At 49.0% G+C, this 20,424-nt stretch overlaps 1 protein-coding gene across 6 annotated transcripts in view; it reads right to left on the bottom strand.

Annotated features, from left to right (window-relative positions):
* Window positions 1-5,420: 5,420 nt before the first annotated feature.
* The window catches only part of RPS6KA1 (ribosomal protein S6 kinase A1), a 42,828-nt gene continuing 27,824 nt past the window's right edge, over window positions 5,421-20,424 (bottom strand). For 5 of the 6 annotated variants that reach the window (XM_074807180.1, XM_074807177.1, XM_074807179.1 and 2 more), the window contains 20 exons: window positions 19,471-19,587; window positions 18,347-18,428; window positions 17,971-18,051; window positions 17,131-17,210; window positions 16,420-16,526; window positions 15,805-15,842; window positions 15,529-15,671; window positions 14,916-14,986; window positions 14,578-14,666; window positions 14,298-14,362; window positions 13,206-13,308; window positions 12,786-12,913; window positions 12,175-12,300; window positions 11,618-11,707; window positions 11,221-11,379; window positions 10,839-11,000; window positions 10,149-10,225; window positions 9,869-9,986; window positions 9,314-9,451; window positions 5,421-9,001 (listed from right to left, as the gene is read on the bottom strand). In XM_074807180.1, coding sequence (XP_074663281.1) covers window positions 8,879-9,001; window positions 9,314-9,451; window positions 9,869-9,986; window positions 10,149-10,225; window positions 10,839-11,000; window positions 11,221-11,379; window positions 11,618-11,707; window positions 12,175-12,300; window positions 12,786-12,913; window positions 13,206-13,308; window positions 14,298-14,362; window positions 14,578-14,666; window positions 14,916-14,986; window positions 15,529-15,671; window positions 15,805-15,842; window positions 16,420-16,526; window positions 17,131-17,210; window positions 17,971-18,051; window positions 18,347-18,428; window positions 19,471-19,587 — 2,097 coding nt within the window. In that variant the 3' untranslated portion in view covers window positions 5,421-8,878. Of the gene's footprint in view, window positions 9,002-9,313; window positions 9,452-9,868; window positions 9,987-10,148; window positions 10,226-10,838; window positions 11,001-11,220; window positions 11,380-11,617; window positions 11,708-12,174; window positions 12,301-12,785; window positions 12,914-13,205; window positions 13,309-14,297; window positions 14,363-14,577; window positions 14,667-14,915; window positions 14,987-15,528; window positions 15,672-15,804; window positions 15,843-16,419; window positions 16,527-17,130; window positions 17,211-17,970; window positions 18,052-18,346; window positions 18,429-19,470; window positions 19,588-19,686; window positions 19,745-20,424 lie in introns of those variants that run through there. The other variant, XM_074807182.1, reaches the window with a different exon arrangement.

Below are 20,424 nucleotides of genomic sequence, written 5' to 3'. Positions count from 1 at the left end.
AAATGGGACTGTCTCCCAAGGAAACGTCACAGCACAGCTCTCTAAAAGAAGGACTGTCGCAGCACCAGCACGATTTGTTTCCCAAATCCAAATGAACCGAGGGATAGGATCTCAGTTGCAGATCTGGGACTTTACTTGGCCTCCCTAATTCCCAGATTTCCTGTTCCCCTTCTAAATGATGCTCTCTGGAAGTCAAAGTCACTAGATGGTACTGTTGCTGTTTAATATTGACGCCTCTGCGGGCCGGCTATTTGGGAAACTCACCTTTCTGCCGAGAGCTGAAGAAAGGCCGTGTGATTTGTCAGGGAGATGTGAGCGAGGAGCCAGGGAGAAGTAGGTCAGATCTGGTTCCTGGGATTCGATTGTTGGAGGGGGAGCGGAGGGATGGCAAAGGTTTCATCTGAGCAGGTTTGCTTCCAGGTCTGCTGCCCGAAGGGGGAGCAGGGTCAGGCCCTCCTGTTAAACCCTGTGAAACCCAGGTCTTGGTCAGCCTCGCTCATGGTTAAACGCTGCTGGGGGTGGCTGGGGCTCAAGAGGAAGGACGAGCCCCCTGTGGCTGTGGCTGGTGGAAGTTGTGTTGCTCACTCGGTGCACGGGGAGTCAGCCTCCTGGCTGGAGGGAACGCCGGCTCGGGCAGCAAATCTCGACCTCTACGGCACACTTAAAAGCCAACCCGAAGTGAGCGACTGGTTGCACAAATTCCTTAACCGCTCAGAAATATCCCCAAGCTTTCAAATGACATCATTACCCGGGTCCCAGCCCTGTTAGGAGGTCACCAACCTCTCCATCGCAGACGGTAACAAACAGGTTATTGTGCTCTGCTCCACAAACAAGCCCCAGCCCTCCCAACCACGAGGGAGACTCCTTCCCCGGTCAGGCAGCCCGCGGAGAGCTGCCTGCCTGCCTGCCCTGCCTTCACTTGGGTTTCTATTAGAGGGGAAAGTCAGGCCAATTAAATCAGGCAGCATTGAATCTCTAATTGACATAAATGAGACAGACAGACAGCTGGGAAGACTGGGGGGGGAGGGAAAGGGGAGCAGGTGCCCTGGATGAGAAAGAGATGGAAATCCAACCTAATAGTACTGCAGCTTTTCTTATTCTGTGTGTTTATATTAGCTAGCGACATCTTGAAAAGTGTCTGAGCTCCTGCTGGAGATAAATTAGTGACAGAAATACCAGTTATAACCATTATGTAGTTGATTAGGATGTTCCCAAAACCCTCCAAACAAACCCAAAGCAAAAAAAACCCAAAACAACTCAAAATGACTTTTTTATTTGTGTAGTTAAATTAAAAAAAAACCTGTTGTTTTTTTTTTCCCATGCAGCTTGAACATAAGGCCTCGCAGCTGAACAATTACAAAATAATTTTAAATCATATTTGTTTAATTTTCCACATCTGAGCATTGCTTGACTAGGTATTTCCCCCCTCTCTTTTTAACCAGGGAGTGCTCTTTTTTTCTTCCAATATTAATTTATACAGAAATAAGTTATTTAAATTCATACATTTCAGAGGAATGAGGCATAAAGGGGAGTAACTTACCAAAGTCCCCTGCACCAGCACCAGCACTGGGGATGGAACCAGAATTACCAGCCCTTCAGCGGCAGCTCCCCGGGCAGAGCGTGCTGCCTCACCCAGGGTGTTGCCCTTCTGGAAACACAAACTGTTTGGCCATTTTCTGGAAACTTGCTTCTCACTGTACAAGCGAGCAGAGGGAACCTTGCGGGGTACAAAAACACGGGTGAAAAAGCAGTCTCGAGTGGATGCAGGTAGCAAGGGAGGGGCCAAATTCAGCTTTGCTGTGCTGGTAAATCCTCCAGTAGCACAAAAAGCAGCAACTCCTGCAAACCAGAACGAAAACAACCTGTGTCTTAGTTTTAAAACAACGAAGATTTGCACACTGGGGTGCAAGAGCGCCAGAAGCGTTTTTCATTTATATTTCCAGGAACTTTTGAAGTCTCTTCCCAAATATTTCAACACGTTTTCCTTCACCATTTTCCCAGCTGGGATCATTTTTGCCAGTACAGACAATTCTTCTTGGTATCCATGGGAATTGCCTCCATAATTAGACGTGCACCCAGTGCACAGATCAGAGCGTTCAAACCCAGCAGCTGGAACTAGGAGGCGGGTCTGATTAAATCTGCTCTGCCACAAGGAGAAAAGCCAGCTTTAATGAAACATCAGAAGAGCTCCCTACCCCTTCTTTAAACAGAGCAGGAAAAGGGACTCCTGTTTTACTTGGTGAGTCGCTGCTCATCACGCGCTCACAACTCACTGAACAGAGAGTGAGCGAAGCAGCAAGTGACCTGGGGCCTTGAAATTGGGGATCTGCCTCATTAAAAAGGGTCTAATTGCCAGCAATGGCATTTATTAAAGTGGGCTCACAATATGCCTTCAGAGCTAGAGACTGGAAATGTTAGCAGTTGCAGCCCTCAGTTTTTCTCCTCGATGGTTTAGGACAACTCCTCCTCAGGCCAGTGAGATCAGGGTCAGCTCATACGTGTCTTGTGGAGGAACAATTTCTCATCTGGGTTTCCTGCCCTGACCAGAAGCGATCCTTTACGTTCACCCATGGAAACACGTGCGCAGCCAGCCAACAGCTCTTTTTCTTCATGGAAAGGAAATGATTTCTATTACTGCACACCCAGTCTGCATTTAACAACCTGCTGTACAGAAACGGGAGCTGGTGAAAGAGGCAGATGGTTGGATAGAAATTATTAATCCAATACAAGCTTTTTTACCTTTACTTGCTGCTTCCACTTGGTGTCACAAACGACCGGGGGCTTCCCCGCAGGCTGAGGCACTGGGCTGACCGAGGACGGCAGGCTGCGGGTGTGCAGATGGCACAGCTGAAAAATCATGCTGTAAACCTGCATTTCTCCACCTTTTTTAAAAAGAGAGCTGGGAGTTGGGGTGGAGAAGACGTGTTAAAATTACAAGTAGTTTGGTGGGTGGGAAAAAAAGCGACTTTTAACAAATAATGATTTTCCTACCGCTTACAGCAGCAGAGGACGTGGCGGGAACGGGGGATCAAACACAACTCTAGTCTAGACATAGCTGCGATCCCTGCCTGCCGTAGGAGTTCGTGCGGCACAGGCTGAGGAGAATTTAGCATATCGTTTCCCTAATATGATTAAAACGCAGCTCCCTGTCCCGGGGTACTGACAAATCCTCAGATCTTTAGGCATTCAAAACCACGTTAACCGTTTCCACCGCTGAAGAAGGAATTCACTTTGCAAACGTGGCAGCGGAGACGAGCGACGCTCCCAGATCCCAACTAACGGAGGTTTCTTTAACTGAAGCCTGAACTCGGCCCTCCTTGTAATTCTGTAATTTGAATATCATTTTCACAAACCTTGCAAGATGCAGATGAAGGAGAGATTCCTGGCTTTGAGTCAAATGCTGCAGTAATTAAATGTTTATAAAACACTTCAAGCATGTGAAGTGCTATTCTCATAGACAAGAAACCAATAGGCTATGGCAGATTGGAGCCGGATTTTGAGGCACAGCAGCAAACACAGCTCATTTCTCCCGCTACGTCTCTCTCTTAGAGCTGCTAACAGAGGATTATGGAGAACATTACCAGGTTCCTTTTATTATAACCAGAATAAGTCAAACTAGAATTGCTTTCTTTCATATGAACATGTGTGATTCAAAAGTTTTTCCCTCTGTAATAAATATCCAAGCAGAGGGCCAGCTTGCTGTTTCTCTCGTGAAGAAACTACCCCTAGGGAAACAAGAAATTGTTGCTACTTCTGATCTCTCACATACAACTGAAGAGGTTCCACCTGTTACAGGTTTCTAACACCATCTGCTGTTTAAAAATAAGACAGCATTTGAGCTAAGCAGCACACGAGAGTTTGTACTTGTTTGATAAACCAGAAGTGACAGCAGCTAATCTGGAAGGTTTGTGAAACTGGCACATTTCACTATGAGCCCTGAACATATTTTGACTTGATCTTAATTATGAAGTGAATTATTTCTTTGCTAGAAGACGCAGAAACCCAACAAGCTGCAGCTGAAAGCCAGGTAGATCCACACCACAAAACTGAAATCTTCATCCACAGTCACTGGACCCCATCTTTTCAGTTTAGAAGCAGATTTTTGAAGCAGTGTAATTCCACTCCAAAGCCTGGCCCAAAGATCCTACTTAAGAACTTTTTCTTAGGAGAGAGCCATAGGCTCCACAGGGTGTGAGAAACTCAAAGAAAATAATTATTTCTATTAAAAATATTTACCTTTTGCTGTCTCACACTGCTGCCTGTATGACAGAATAAATACTCTAACCAAGGATTCTTTTACTGCTTCCTGATTGAAAGTGTTACAAACTTTTGTCCTGGGAAAAACAACAGAGCTGGGGAATTCATTACACACCTAAATCGAAGGACTCGCCACCGATGCTCTTAGGTTTTGTGTTAAAAAGCAAGGAGGTATTCTTAATAACAACACTTTTTCTAAAAAAATGAGTTTTCTCCAAAGGGGTCCCTATGGAGCCCAGCCATTCACCCCGAGACAATGCAGCAGTTTAGAGAAAAATCACCCAAAACCTTAAGTCTAATACCAAACAGAGGATGCAGCTATGCGATCCTTCTCTAGTCGTATCACGTCAGCCCATTTACAGCATCACCCTCCATATTTAACATTTATAAACCCCTTCACACACATCATTTAAAAAGTCAGTCGCTCCTTTTGTAAGCGATCAGCTTCTTACCCCAGCACTTTACATGCACTTCTTGACAAAAGAGACCTTTTACATGTCAATTTATTTTCAGACAAGCATATCTGAAAGGGAGTTTCTCTCCAGAGTAGAATTAGTATTAATGGCAGGTGTTCCAGTGTAACACAAAAGGAGGAAGGCAGCAAGTTAGCTGAGCTTAAGTAGTAAGACAGCTTGATGTTTTAATAACCAGAGGCAAGAAAATGGAGTGGCAGCAGACCTCCAGCTTCCATAGCATGAATGAAGGTTTTATTCAGAGCCCCCTATGTATTTGCAAAAGAAGACCTTGAAATATTTTAAATGTTTTCTTTGCATTAAAAGAGGGATTAAATTGTTGAATATTACATGAAAGCACAGCACCCGCCCCACATACTGTCGAGCACACTCGTAGTCACTGAGTGTTTCCGAAGCCTCCCACGTTCTTGGGAAGGCAGCAGTGGCTACCACGAGGAGTTGGTGGCACCCAGGAGGCCGCCAGCTGCACAATTCACTGTCCACAAATGGCAAAAAATGCAGGAAAAAGAATTACGTGAACTAACTTGAAGGTGGGGACTTGAAGAGTGTATTTGCATTTGCTGGATGGAAAGTTAGAAAGCAGATCGGTTGCTCGGCAAAGTTTCACCAAGAAAAAAAAAAAAAGACGATTGCTGAGAAAGTTACCGGCCTTCAGTTTTAAAGACAGCCTAAATAATCCCGATGGGAATATTTATCAGGTCAAAATACATTTATTTATGCTCCGGTTAATTTGACAGAGGTCAGTACCACATCATTAAGAGAAAGGCAAGACTACCTGACACAGTGGGAAGGAAAACAGCCTCTCAGCTGAGTCAACCTCTTTACACCAGAAAAGTTGCTGATTTATGCCCCGAAATAGGAAAGTTCAGCCTTTCTTATTCAGAAGCTGTATTATATAATTTTCAGGCTCCTTGTCTATGGATTAACACACAATTTCCACACAGGTTAATTCCAGGTAGACCCAGCTATTCGAGGCTGGATTCCGGGATTTCTGCTCCCTTGAGGTTTTGTATAGACGTACAGGACAAAATCTCACAGGTCAAGTCGACTATTAAACACCTGAAATAACACAAGCAGTTCTTGTAAAGATTTCCTTATGTATGAAAGTTAAATACATTTTTGTCCCTTTTCAAATCAAGACAAAGGTAAGCTGTACATCCCGAGTTAAAGCTGAATGACTTCACACTCTTGTGAGAGCAGATCATTTGGTCTTCTCTGAGACACAGACGGGCTCCCCCCAACAGGCATTAGAGAACCAGCCTGCCACAGGCCCAACTTTCACCTGAAATAATGCAATTTCAGTTAAGATGACAGCAGTTGGTCCCAAGTGGATTTTGGCAAAGGTTTAACACTGTCAGGACAAAACCAGAAGGGGAACGAGGGGCCCACCCGACCCGTTACAAACACCTACAGTTCTCATACACAGAAAGATCAACAAGTCCATTTTTATTGAGCCCTAGAATTAAAAAAGTAACAGCACTTGGTTGATTTGGAACTAAAAATTAATAATTATTTTTACTTATGGAAGGATCACTCAAAACAACTTGGTTAAAAGCACCCCAGAAAGCAAGGTGTAGCCCTTCTTGTTCACTCTGTTCTCCAAAGTGATGGAGGTCCCAGGAGCTACAGCTGCACCAAAGTTCTCTGACTGCAGACCCCCGTGAGGCGGAGGGGTTTGTCGCTCCGGGTATCGGGGTTTGATGCCCTGGAGATCGTCTCACAGCCAGGCAGAGTCTGCAGCAGCTGTGGGCTGCTCTCCCCGTGCCCACAGAGCTCCGCACCGGGCTGTCCTACACATCTTTGAGTTGTCACCAGTTGGCCTCACACCAGCACCGTTACAGGGAGGATTAAGCACAGGTTGTAATGTTTTTCCTGACTGATACTTGAAAATATTTACAGTTTCATACAAACAAGCCAGCTACCATCCAAGCAGGGCGAACGTTTGGTTTAAGACCCAGCCTGATGGTCCGTACTGTTGAGAGGTTCACAGTGAGTGGTGACACCACCAACACATCCAACCCCGTCCACCGTTTCACACCCCACCCTTGAACCACAACATAGGAAACGTTCTGAGAAACTGTCGAGGTGTCTGCTACAATCCCAACAGCACCCAAAGGGACCGACCCCAGCTCCAGAAAGAAGCTCTTTATCATTATGGGATTTGTTTCAGGTACTTTGCACACCTTTTCACTGGCACGAGAGTTTCTGCACAGTTGTAGGAAACATCAGGTAGGTTCACCGGCGCCAACGCAAACATTGTGCTGGAGGAGGAAGCCAGTATTTTTAAGGAAGGCATTTTGCGTGGTGGAGTGTCCCCCTTCCCAGCTACCAGCAAAACAGTCAATCCAGCTCTGCTGGGGGTCGGTGGCAAACCCAGTGAGAAGATCCAGTGTGCACCAGCACTGGCCTCCTCCTCTCAGCGGCACTCGACACTAGGGTAGTACTTGGAATAAATATAGCAGAAAATCATGACTATTTCAGCTTCTCACTGGCTGCTCCGGGGATTAAAACAGGACCTGCCTGGATGAGGGTAGAGGAGGAGAGAGCTGTACATCTCAGAGAAATTTTTTTTATGGAATTCTCCATTTTAGAGTCAACTGGGACTAAGCAAAAGGGAAAACTGAAAGTTTCCCCCCTCGTTATACGATCAGCCAAAAATAGCAGAAATTCACATGAGAACCTTTGCTGGCTTCAGTTGCATCCTTGAGCACGTGAGCGTTTCCAGTCCCCGTAGCTCTCCTGCTCCTCCCGAGAAACATCCACCACCAAACCAGGGAGCTTCAGCAATTCCCTGCAAGTCAGAATGGGTCGGGAATTTATTTCTAGCACAGTTTGCCTCCAAGTGTTGGTTTCTATTAGCACTAAAATGTCCTGAGAGTAAGAAGTTCCCTTCCGCAGCCCGCATCCTGCCACCTTTCCTGTTGATTACTGCCTTATTCCATCACTGGTTCTAATTGCTTCCCACTGCAAAGGGAGGTATTGCACCTGAGAGAAGGTGGCAGAATATGCAGCCCTACGACAGTACTGCTGGTTTTCCCATCAGAGGGCCAGATGAAAAAGCTCTGCAGATCTCCCAAAAGGCAGGCAAGAAACGTTATCCCCGTACGACGTGGGGAAATAACCAGGGTCGCTTATTCTGCAGCTAGAAGTCAGTCGGTAGAATAACGTCAGCTGAATGACACGTTTATTGTACAATTCAGAAAGAAACCCTGAGTTACCAGCTGGAGAACAAAGTTAAATTAAAAAAAAAAAAAAAAAAAGGATGGTTTGTTTCATAGATTCCTGCTGAAGGAAAGGAAAACCAAAAGTGGTAAAAGCAGTAGCCAGAGCCAGCCCAAAGCCTCAGCTTTGCTGAGGAGAAGGTTCCTTTGTCATCCCACCAGCATGGGTGACAAACTCTCCAGGGAGCGATGGGGAGAAGATGAAGATGGGAGGGCAGAGGGAAGGAATGAGCCAAACCTAGCAGGTATTCTGGACAGCTGAGCATCTAAGGGAGTGTTCGGGAAACCTGTGGTTTATGTTGTTCAGAGAACTGCTGGTTGGGCTGGGGGAGAGCAGGAGAGAGGAAGAAAGGGAGTCTGAAAAAACGACCTTACACTCTGAACACACACGCACAAAAAGTGGAGTGAAGTCCTTTACAAACATGAGTGCTGCTGGCTAGGAGTCTGCAGGGTTGGCTTTGGGAAGGGCATCCGAAGGTTCACGGGAGGAAAAACCCCAAAGCCTAAACCCTAAACGTTACACAGTCTTCCAGCTGCAGTGGTGTTGGAGAGGATCAATTCCAGGAAATGATGTAGCTACAACAAATACCTGGCCCTACACAGGGAAGGGTGAATCAGAGCTGCTTTTTAGTGCCACTTGACATCAGTTATACATTCTAGTTCTCATATACACAGATGGATGTCTTTAAAAATTGACAATTTACACTTCAAAAAAGTTTTACAGTGAAGTTCTCTCGGCAAAGATCAGTCCACGCAAGGAGGAGCCAGTCTTTCAGGAAGAGGAGGGCACTTGGCCTTTTGAGAACAAATCCTCAAGGGAGCTCCTGTGCGGGCATCACCCTCCTGATCTCCCGTCCCCCGTCTTCAGTAGGTGTGCAAAGCCTGGTGTGCCCGCACTGCACCGCGCGGGCGCAGACCACCCCAACTTCACAGTGTGGTGGAAGGAAGTTTCTTCACTCGCCTCTGTGCCAGAATGGAGGATTCGATGGGCTTCAGCTGGGGGCTTGGCTTGGAGCTGTTCAGTGCAGAGTATGTGGCAGCCATCGCCCCCTTGGAGAGAAGGCACGACAAGTCGTTTAGATGTAGAAGTATTTCAGACTCACGGCTTTACAAGATGAGGGACCAGAGTAGCCAGACCCACACACAAAGCCAGGAGCATCTTTTTTCTTTAAACCTCCCTCCCGTACTGACGGGCTGTTAAAGAACCTCCCTAGGTTGTCTTGTATTGCCTCCCCTGGCCCACTCCTCTCCAACCTTCCATCCTACTTCGCCCACACCACCATCACCCCACCTGAACCGACGCTTTCCAAGGAGCCCGAGGTACGTGAGGAACCAGCTGAAGGCCCAGCCCAGACTTTGTACCTTTACAAGCTGAAGGTCCTGGTGATTCAGCTGGCTCTGGGGTAAGCTGTCCTTCTGGGTTATCCAGGGATGCTGCAGGACCTGCTTGGCTGTTAGGCGCTGGTGGGGATCTACGTGAAGCATCTTTGACACCAGATCCTAAGGGCATTGTAAAGTTAGACTTTAGAAGGTTTCATACTTTAAATGCAAAAATACCATCAGTCCACCCCAAAATTAGGATTTAAATTTAGAGGCCAAGTTTAAAGTCCCCAGACATCAATCTCCTTTTGTATAAATGTGTTTCTGGTAGGCCTGGGAGGTGCAGCGCACCCAGCATGGGTCAAGCATGAGGTTGGTGTTCCATGCAAATATTCACAGCCAGAGCTAAAACAAAGCGCAGAGAGGCACGCTGCTGAGCTGCGACAGGGCGGATTTGCATGGGGTGGAAGCTACACTGCTGGTTTTCTCCTCTCTCTTCTGTCCTCCCACCCCAACCTGCTTTAAATTAGCCTCACAGCAACTGGCCGGGCTTGACCCCAACCCTTTAATGTAACGCAGACCAATCTCAAACTGTACCTTGGCCATGTCAGAAATAGTGTCCCAATTGCCTCCACTGACGGAGAACTTCCCCCTGCCTATCCGGGTCAGGATCTCTTCTGGAGTGTCACTGGGACCATTTGCAAATGGAGTGCAGCTGGAGAGGGAAGAGAGAGCATTTGATTTACTGACCTGGAACCCAACCTGGAAGCGCCTCCAGGTAGCAGCGACCGACGAGGAGAAATCCAACTGCCACCACGGAGCATGTCTGGTGGTCACAGCCCCAGCTCCTGCCTGCCAGCGAGACAGAGGTGCTTACCCTGCGAGCATCGTGTACAGGAGAACTCCCAGGCTCCAGATGTCGCAGCCCTCGTCGTAGCCTTGACGTTTTAGTACCTGAGCACAACAAGCAAAAGAAAAGAAAAGTGTGTTCGGTTCTTGTCGTTGAGCTCACTTCAGCTTGTGAAGAGCAGCTTGACCTCTGTGTGCAGTCCGTAAGCAAAGCTTCCAAGGCCCTACTGAATGAAAAAGTCTTGGACTAAAGATCAGGATTTAAATCAGATTTTGGTGGCATGGAACAGAGGAACTCCTCAGGCACATCAAAACAACAAGCGAGAAGGAAGCCACGTCCCAGGGCGGTGACACTGCACACATGCTCCATGCCTGCCCGCTCTTTTTCTTTCTTCTGCACCAATAGCTGAGTGGAAAATCATCCCACCTCTTTTACCAGTTAATCAGGAAGGGAAGCAGCCTAGAAAATCACTGTGACTTTAAGGTCTCAGTACCTTAAGCAGCCCCCCTCATAAGGGCAGTACAAGTTGGAGGCCTGCACTTGAGATCCCCTATTTGTCCGTTACTACAAGTGGTATTTCTGTAATTACCTCTTCCAGGACAGAGTATGCCAGAGCAGGCTGGGGTTAGGAGCAGGGCAGAGCTACCTGTGCTGAGTGAGAGCACAGGGGAGGGACATGAGAGCTACTGAAGGGTCTCGGGTCAGTCAGGCACTTACCTCGGGTGCCACGAAGTTTGCTGTATAACAAGGAGTCATGAGAAGGCCGTTCTCAGCCCTCAGCTGCTTGGCAAAGCCAAAGTCACAAATGCGAATGCTTTCAGGGTTTCCTGACTCATCCACGTAGAGAATATTGCTGGGTTTCAAGTCCCTGTGAACCACCTGTGGAGCAAAGAAAGCGCCGTTCTCACACCCCTGGAAGAAAAAGGTCTGAAGCCGCATCAGGACACTCAACCCCTGCCCTGGCCCCATGTCTGGCTTGCCAAGACAGCAACACCAGCAAGAAATAACAGTCCTGACAGGCAGAGTTACTCCCTGGAGGAGAGGGAGCATAGTGCAATGTCAGACAGCTTCCCAGGAAAAGAGATGTGACCATACTCACCCCTTGGGAATGCAGATACTCCACCGTTTTACAGATCGTGTGCAGGACTGAACTGGCTTCCCTCTCCGAGAAGAATTTCTGTCTGAGGATTTTATCCAGCAGCTCCCCTCCCCTCATCAGCTCAGTCACCAGATACACGTACTTCCCGTCGTCGTACACCTACCAAAGCAAATATGGAGGGGGTTAACCAAAAGGTGCTTCCCTTTGGTACTTGTACCACCAAGAAGCAGACAGAAATCAGCAACGCAGAGGAGGGTCTGGGGATGCCTCCCCACCCCAGAGCGATACACGGAGCAGGGCCGCTGGGCTGCCTGTGCCAGAGCTGCGATCTGCCCCCGTAAACCAGCCCGCGCTTCCTAAACCAAACTACAGGAGACGTTGTTCAAGTCACACTCACATCTTTCAAGGTGATGATGTTTGGATGCTGCCCGTATCGCAGGAGGATTTCTATTTCCTCCGAAGGGTCTCGCTTGCTCTTGTCAATAACCTGCACGAGTACAGATAAGCATGAACCACACGGGGTGGGAAAGGGGCCAGGACAAAGCAAACAGGCTGAGTGTCTGGAGCCGTGCAGAGACCCTGTACCACAGCCGCTCCCTGTCCCCTGCTCTCTTCAGCAATAAGCTCTGGAAATCCCCTACTTGCCTCATCAGTTCTGTGTCCCCAAACCCCACAGTTTCACATCTGGCTTATTTGTTAAGACCTGACACAGCCACAGCAAGCTTTGGGAAGAAAGGTGAGATATTGTCCTCCCTCTGAGAGAGGAGAACGCTGCTTCTCTGCTATTCCTAGGTAAGAAAGTCTGTGCAGTGACGTGCACAGCAGAACAGAAATTGTCCATTTAGGCTCTACACAAGCAGCAAAAGCGATTTCATCCCTGGATGTTATTTTGGTCATCATGGGGATGAACAGAAATCTAACAGGGGAGTTCAGTCCAGATGGTAAATCTCAGACCTTGACTGCGTATTCCATGTTGGTTGCTTTATGAATGCAGCGTTTACACACTGAGTAGGAGCCGACGCCGATCGCCTCCTTCACCACGTAGCCGTCGCTGAACTGGACATTCTTGCCGTGCAGCTGCTGCAAGAGGAGAGCGGAGAGTTCATGAGCTGGGAGAGTTCAGGAAAGGGTTTGTGCAACATGATGAGTTAACTGCAACACAGAGCGAGCTGACAGACTGCTGTCTGCTACATCCCACAGCTTCTCCTCCGGCTGGGGAGAGGGAGGAGAAGAGAACAAGGCAGATATAGGTCAGTGGGCTAAAACTCTGCATCGAGCACGGTGCATTTTGGTGGCACCTATCAACCTACGGGCATTTACACAGACCTCCTGCTAGTGTGGGTCCACCTGGGGAGAGGAAAGCAAACAGACTTGCCTTGCCCTGATGACCTTTGCACATGACAGTCAATAGAAATGAAAGAACAGGATGCAAGAATTCAAAACAAAACGTCACTGCCTCAGGCTTCCCCTTAGCTCTGCTCCAGATGGAGCAGAGGTCCCGCAGACCTGCTCTGGAGTATCAGTGCAGTTTCAGAACAGTTGTTCCTCTGTCTCCCACTTTTTACCTGGACCACCGAGTGTAGAGGCGACTGGGCAGGTTTCACCTTGCCGTCCTCCATCAATCCGGTCGCCACGAAACTGAAGCCTCGAAAAAGCTGATGGGCCCCCGCACTGGGGGGGATGCCTGGGGAATCTGCAACAGGAGTTGAGAGACAACTTGAAGAGGAGCAGCCCTGCAGAAGCCTTCCCCTTGCTCCCCAGATGCCACAGCTCCTCTTTAGGTTGAGACCAGAGGCACAGCACGGAGCTTACCCCTAACACCCCACGGATCTAGGGCTGGGCCACCTCCTCAGTGCTGCAACCGCCTGGAGCTGGCAGCACTAGCAGGAGGCAAACCTTGTCCTGCTGGCACCGACAAACCAGTCTTAAGTTGTCCAGCATCACTTCACACAGGAAACATTGGCTTTGCGTGAATTCGTACAAACCTTTTGGTGTACGCGATGTAAATTCTGTGTCAAAATAAAAGGTGTCATCTGGCTGGCCTACTGCAGGCTTGAAGGGCGGTTTGATTTCCCTTCGGTACAGCTTCTGCAAAACAAAGGCAGCTCGAAAGTGCTCCGACAGGTCAACGCTCTCGCACGCGCTCGGAAGGGTGCAAAGGCTGGCTAGGAACGAGAGGCCAAGAAGAGATTTTGTGAAACTAGAAACAGCTCTGTGGCTTAGCACTTAACTACAGCTCGGCAGTCTGAGGGAAGAATTCTTGGCCAGTGGGGTGCTTTTGAGTCAGTTTGTGGAGAAATACTACAAGTTCTACCATATATTAAATTAAAAAAAAAAAAAAAGCTCTATATGCAACTTGGCCCCACTCCAAAAGCATGGGGTATTGACCTCGCCAGGCTCTTCCACCTCCTCCTGCCTCCCGCTTGCTGACATGTATCTCCCCAGGGACAGCCAGAGGAGATGCCCTCGGAGGACATTCGTATCCCAGCACTTGCACAAGTAGCTTTTTTTAATTACTTCGTGAAGCAAAAATTTGAAATAAGCTTTACTAGCACTGCTGGAGGTTCGGTCTAGCAGCTTGCTGGGTGCCTTGAAAGTATTAGATGACTGGTCTTCAAAATCCCTTACCAAGTAAGGGAAAACAGGGAAGAAACAAAATTATGGGGTAAAGTAGGGAGTTGGCCAGAAGCAACTGGGAAATGCCGCCTCAGTTATCGCCCTGCTTCTCTGTACAAAACAAGGTATTTCCTTCCCAGAAATGTTTCCCCGATTCCTTCCCACTTTGTGCAAGACAATCTTTGTTGTGCCAAACCCCAGTTAAAACCTGCACCCTACTGCTGAGAGATGAGTAAATTCAAATCAAGGTGAGATCACAGGCAACTCAGGTATGAAACAGCTACTCACATGACAAACAGAATGTTAGTGTCATGAAGAATTATTGGAACAGATGGAAGCAGGGATTGGTATCTCGCCCACAGCTGGTTGAACACCACAACCGTGCTATTGCTGCAGCCAGCAGAACTGCGTTGCTGGTGCTGAGGGGTGAAGAAGTTTGTTCTCATGTTTCTGATACTCACATTCCAGTCAATGGTGGAGTAGAAAGGATGGCGCTTGATCTCTTCCGCCCCGTCCGGTCCAGAACCTGAAAGATGCAGCCGTGGAGTGTGTTGTGTTAAACCACTGACCAAGCGAAGGCTGCTACCACGTACACAGCACAGGCAGGTATTACAGGGAGCCCGGCTGTAATTAAACGAGCCCATTAACTGAGCGCAAGTGTGAACACGCTGCTGATCCACGAGGATGTGAGAGGCCCCGATACAGCATCAGGTGTACTCAGAAACCAAAAAAATGTCTTACCTAATCGGTTGGCTGGATTCCTTTTGAAAAGGGCTCGCAGGAGGCTCTGTGCTTCAGAGCTCAGGAACTGCGGCATGCCCAGCTTTGCTCTGCAGAGGAAGTTACGCCATCAGTTGCAGGTTTAAAGAAGCCAGCTCACAAGCCAACTCCAGCACCTCCACCCCCGAAAGTACAATCATCTGTTTGGCATTTACACTGCACCCTTCAAACTAACTGTTGATACAAAACCGCTTGCCAAATAATGCCATTAAGTTGCGAGAACCCCCAAATTGCAACATGCTCAGAGAAAGAGCAGAAGCTCGCCTCCTACACATCCATGAAAGACAAACTCCTCTTACTTGAGGATGAGGGTCATCGTCTCCTTACGATCCTTCCCCTGGAAGGGCAGCGAGCCGGTGAGCATTTCAAACTGGAAGGGAAAGAGAAGAAGGGAAGGTCACATCTCAGCAAGTCTTGAGCGTTGCACTCAGCCCACTGCACCTTCATCTGGGAGCTCGCCAAAGCTAGCGAAAAGCTTGCGAGCGATCAAAAGCCTAGCTCTAAAAAAGATCACGGGCATCGTACTTTCTCAGAAGGAGCCCGGCTCGCCAGGTTTGCAGCAGGAACATGTTCAAGCCAGCGGGTTCAGCAGGAGCCCTCGGATTCAACAACCACCAGACGGTGGCACCAGATCTGCGCAGACACCGACATCCCAGCGCTGGGGCTGACACGGACGCCCCCACGCACCCCACACTGCGCACCCCAGCGCTCCCTGGGACAACAGCTCTGCCTCCCCGAGAAACACCCGCTCCCGGCTGGACGCCCGGACAGCCGGTGCGGAGCCCTTCGGGGGGGCGCAGAGAACATCCCCAGCACATCTGCTCGATACACAGGATCAGGGAAGGGTGTTTCAGAGCTACTGCTGGGGCAGCTGCTGAGCCAGGTCCCCAGCCACGCTAACTGGGTACATACCATTAACACCCCGTACGACCACCAGTCAGCACTGTGGGAGTGGCCCTGGCGATTCACAACTTCTGGTGCCATATATTCCACTGTCCCACAGAAGGAGTAGGCTTTCTTCTCGTGGTCTATAGCCTCCTTACTCAAGCCAAAATCTACATAAGAGAAAAACTGTCAGCGTGCACCCACGTGCTCTGAGCAATCACATGGAGCAGAGAGGCCTAAGAAAAGCTCCATATTTCAAGAACCAACCTTGTTGGAGCATGAGGCTCTTGTGCAGTCCCTTACCTGTGAGTTTGATGTGTCCTTCTTCATCCAAGAGGATGCTACAGCGTGAATAAAAAAAAGCAAGTTGTTACTGTCTGCAGTAAGGTCTGGTGAGAACAAGCAGACTGGTCTGAGATGCTCCCACAATCAGAAGAGAAAGTCACCTGTCCCTTCCCCCAGCGTTTTAAGCTCCATCACCAAGGCACGAGTGGGCCAAAGCGCAGCTCCCTTCTCTCTACACCCTCAACTTCACACTGAACGAATGACCCACACAGGTTACACCACTTTTGATCCCCATATCCCCCAGGTAAGAATAACCAAGTCATGCAGCTGGTTTGTCTCTCTCCGCAGAGGCCCAGCCTGCTGCCTTTTCCCTCCGAAGGCTCTCAATGGCTTAAAGCTGGAGCCCGCAGACTGCCAAGGATTACTGCTCAGACATGTGGTGCACACATGCTGCCTCCACAAAGCTCCTGGCCGTAACTGCTCATCGGAGGAGCAGGAGTCTTGTCGACTGGCACTGCCACCTTCCATCTGGCTGGCCTGGGGGCATCGCTCAGCTTTGCCTTGGCGGGAGGAGGCTGCGCCGTTTGCCGACTGCAGGGCTCGGTTCCCTGCCTCAGCCCGTGCCGCACGTACTTCTCTGGTTTGAGATCCCTGTATATGATTCCCAGGCTGTGCAAATGGTCGAGCCCCAGGGCCAGCTCTGCTAGGTAGAACTTCACGTCCTCCTCGGTGAACATGACCTGCAGGAAGGGAGAGGAAGCGGACGGGCGCTGGGGTTACAGAGCTGGCAGTGGGACCACCGCCGCTGCACCCATGCAAGACCTTTCACATCTGTGTTGCTCCCTCCTACCCTTTCATACCTAAGCTTCCCAGGCTTTGCCCGCCATCTTAATGTACCAATTAAGCAGCAACACCAAAAAACCAAACCAGGTTGCTAAGCAGCAGCCAGGTTTTTAAAAAACTCTTTGTTGACATTAACCAGGTTATGTTCCCAGTTGCCTTCACCTGGCACAGCTTCTCCCATTCTCAGCCCTCGCCCCGTCCCAGCGAGGTGACACAACCAGCCAACACTGCAGCAGAACACAGTTCTCGCCTGCTTTTGTTCTTAATGTGATGCTCAGCAGAAGCTGCTGCGGAGGTGAGACCTGCCTCCTGTGCTGCTGCTTTTCTGCCAGAGGACAGGATTCCTGAGACATCCTCTCCCGTTGCCAGCGCTGGGCTAGCAGCAGGTTGGAGGCTGTTTCCCTCTCAGAGACTTTGCAAGGGTCAGTCGCTTCTCCAGGCAATTAAGCACAGATGAACTGAGAGCCTCAGCAACCCACCAAGATGCCAGAGCATACCCACCTCTTTGGAAAGCCGAGTGAAAAGGTCACCTCCTCTGAGGAAATCCAAGATCAGATACAGCTTCCCCTCCGTCTGGAATGCTGAAACACAAGCCGGAGCAGGAATCAGACCCCTCCACTGAGGGAAGGCTCCACGGTGTTACATTAATCACTTAAATCCCAACGGCTTCAGTTGTGCAGAGGCCTCGCATGGTTACTAGGCTAAACACAGGTAGGGTTAATTATTTGGGGTAAATGAGCTAGCCTGTCCGTGATGTTGAAATGGGAGCTCACCAGCAGCACTCTGGCACTGCAGAAAGCCCCATTTTAGGGGGGGTTGGTTCCCTTTCAGCCAGTGATGCCCTACTGAAAGGGCTGTTTTCCTGAGAGAGGCGCTGGTCACTCGCCTTCCTCAGAGTCAGAGCATTAATCCTGCCAAACTCGGCCTTGACTATTTAACTCTGCTTTCTCAGTTTCTCCTGATTTAATGTTTTAATCTCAAGGATTTGCTGTTTAAACCTCTTCTCCCAGTCTATGCTCTGCTCCCCATTCAATAGCTAGAGAGGGCACGGCACCAAAGACCCTTCCAGGAAAGGAGTTGTGTTAAAGGGACTGTGAAGGCTCCAGAGCAGCACACCCTGACACACGGACTGATCCAGACCTTTTCTCCATTTCAGGTATGTCCAGAAGCCTGTTAGGGACCATGAGGGTCTGTCAGCATCCTCCAAGCAGCCTGTTGCTGGATGCCCCATGCTCATCCAGGTGCCTGTAGTAGCCTCTTTCTTTATTGCACTTAAAAGCAGTCAGTGTCTGTTCAAGCCTGCAGCCCCTCTCCCAGTGTCCCAACTAGCTCCACACTCACCGTAGTGGAGTTTCACCACAAAGGGATGGTTTACGTCAGCCAGGATGTCCCTTTCTATCTTTGTCCTTACTCGATCACGCACTGTGGGAAGAGAGAGGAACAGCTCAGACAGAAAAAAGGCACACAGCACCCTGCTGTCAGCCTTGTCCCCAGCCTTAAGCCGTTTAGTACCAGGCAGCTTGAGCCAGACCTTTTCCCACATCCATCACTGCAACAAGGGTCTTATAGAGACGGAGAGAAAAGGAGGTTGTTTGGCTGAGATAAAGATTCTCCTCTTTCACCCAGGTCACCCTGGGGCCAGCAGTGGCTGCTGTGACATCTCCCCAGTGCTCTTTAAGACATGGAGGATAAGAGCATCACAGTAAAAGTCTCCTACCTTTCAGTGTCGCCTTCTTGAGCACTTTCATGGCATAGAGGTGGTTGCTGTCTGGCGGTGTTATTTTCCTCACCAAGAAAACCTGTGGCAGAAGATCACCACATTTGCCAAGCGCTAGACATCAGCAGTAGGAGCTGGATGCCTCCCGGGGGGGCAGACCTCACAGTAACCCTGAGAAGCAGCTGGCCACAGGACTGCTAAGATGTCCCTCAAACTCTCCATGTGAGGTTTTCAGGGAAGGGCTGTGTGTAGACTCCTCTCACCCCTGATCTCCAGCCATTGCAGCACTCGTGCTTTTATACTGCACTTTCTCCCCCTCCAGTCTTCCACACCTCTTGCTCCTGCACTGATGCTTCAATGTACCATGAAGCCTCCTGGTGACTTGCTGGTTTGACAGCCAGATCAACTCCTCATTATTATTCAGGTGCTGCATCCTCTTTGGGTTTTTACCTCCTTCCCTTCCCTGATGTCCCATTTTACCTGGTTTTAGGCAGCTTCAAAAAGACACCACTTTTCTTTTGCATAAGCCACTGCTGCATTTGCCCAGGCAACAGCACACAGTCCTGTACAAGCCCCCACTGTTAGTGCTGGTAACTGATTGACATGAAGTTGATTTAATGTGTGAGCAGATGGTCTGTAAGAGACCTGGATTATTTACACATTGAAATAGATAAGAGTTACAGGCTACTTCCTTCCCCCTTCACAGAAGGGAAACTGGACCATAAACAGGGGCAAACCAGTCCCCGGCACACAGCACCGTTTCTGAGAAGAGAGGAACATGCCCGAGTCCTCCAAGTCCTCAATTCAGCTGACAGCTTGGCAGCCAGCTAGAGCTGCAGGAGGTCCTTCAGCCCTGCGTGACACCAGCAGTCATGAGCAGGATACTACTCCTTTCCTCCTGATCGTCTGAAAAAAGATGGGGAGCTTTGGACACACAGGCTGGCCCTTATGGGAAGGCATCGCTACAGCTGCCTTCCAGGTTAGAAACAACCATTTGCTAAGTGGGCTCATCAGTCAGATTCTCACGATCTGGTGGGAATCAGGAAAGTGGTTTGGTAGGGGACAGTGCCTTTTGTCATCAAAATCATTTATCTGGCATGACACATAGGAAGAAGTGAACTCACCTTGCCAAAAGAGCCCTGTCCCAGCACCTTCAGGAGTTCAAACTGCGAAGGATCGGCCTTCTCCGAGCCTTCCTTCACATGGTGTGTGATGTTGATTTCCTTCACAACACCTTCGCCCTGAAAAAGAGGGGACACGGCTCACTGGGAATATACTCCTGAGCAAGGGAAAGCAAGCCTTACCGGATTAAGGAACAAGGATTGTAGCTACGGCCTCACAGGAACCACATCTGAGAGAACCATAAAAGTTGGTGCTTGTCACAGGTATCTCCTGGCTTCAACATCTGGAATAAATAAGTCATCGGTAGGCTCGCACCAGGCAGCCTTGTTAAATATCCTGCGCTCTCCCCAAGGGCTCCGCTCCTCACACCGCAGGTGTTGCATCTCTTTGAACTGCATTTCAGAAGAGTGCTTGAAAAGCACCTTCCTTTTTAAGGCACTGGTAGCAAAAACAGGAGTGTTTATGCCACTAAAAATCCCACAACACAAAAATACGGCACTGTTGTCAAAACACGGCCAGGGCTGGCAAAAATCAGACATGTTGGAGCCCATCTGCTCAGCAATCTGAGCAACTCTGCAACATAAGTCTTAGTGCATCTTCAGCACATACAGATGATGCTTTAACAGACTCAAGCCTTCAAGAAGATTGAGGGGAAGCCAAGGTCTCTGGCACATGTTTTGTTTAAAACACATTCTTTTATTTTAAAAAAAATAAAGAAGAAAAAGAGATTTAATCAGCAGTATCTACAATAAACTCACCAATGAAGCCAGGCCAGCACACAAGAACAGCCACAGACCCTGAGGTGAGGCTGAAACACCTCCTTCCCCCAGCAAACCTTGTCCCTACCCCTGGTGCATAAAGCCCAGAGTTCAGCTCAACAGAAACACCTCGAGCTGCTTTCTGTTTGCATCCCAAATTCAAAAAGACTTTTTATACTACCAGTCTTCCAGCTGTGC

This window comes from Strix aluco, chromosome 26, assembly GCF_031877795.1.
Source record: "Strix aluco isolate bStrAlu1 chromosome 26, bStrAlu1.hap1, whole genome shotgun sequence".
NCBI lineage: Eukaryota > Metazoa > Chordata > Aves > Strigiformes > Strigidae > Strix > Strix aluco.
Note: the sequence above shows the minus strand (reverse complement) of the source record. Positions and strands in the feature narration are given on the sequence as shown.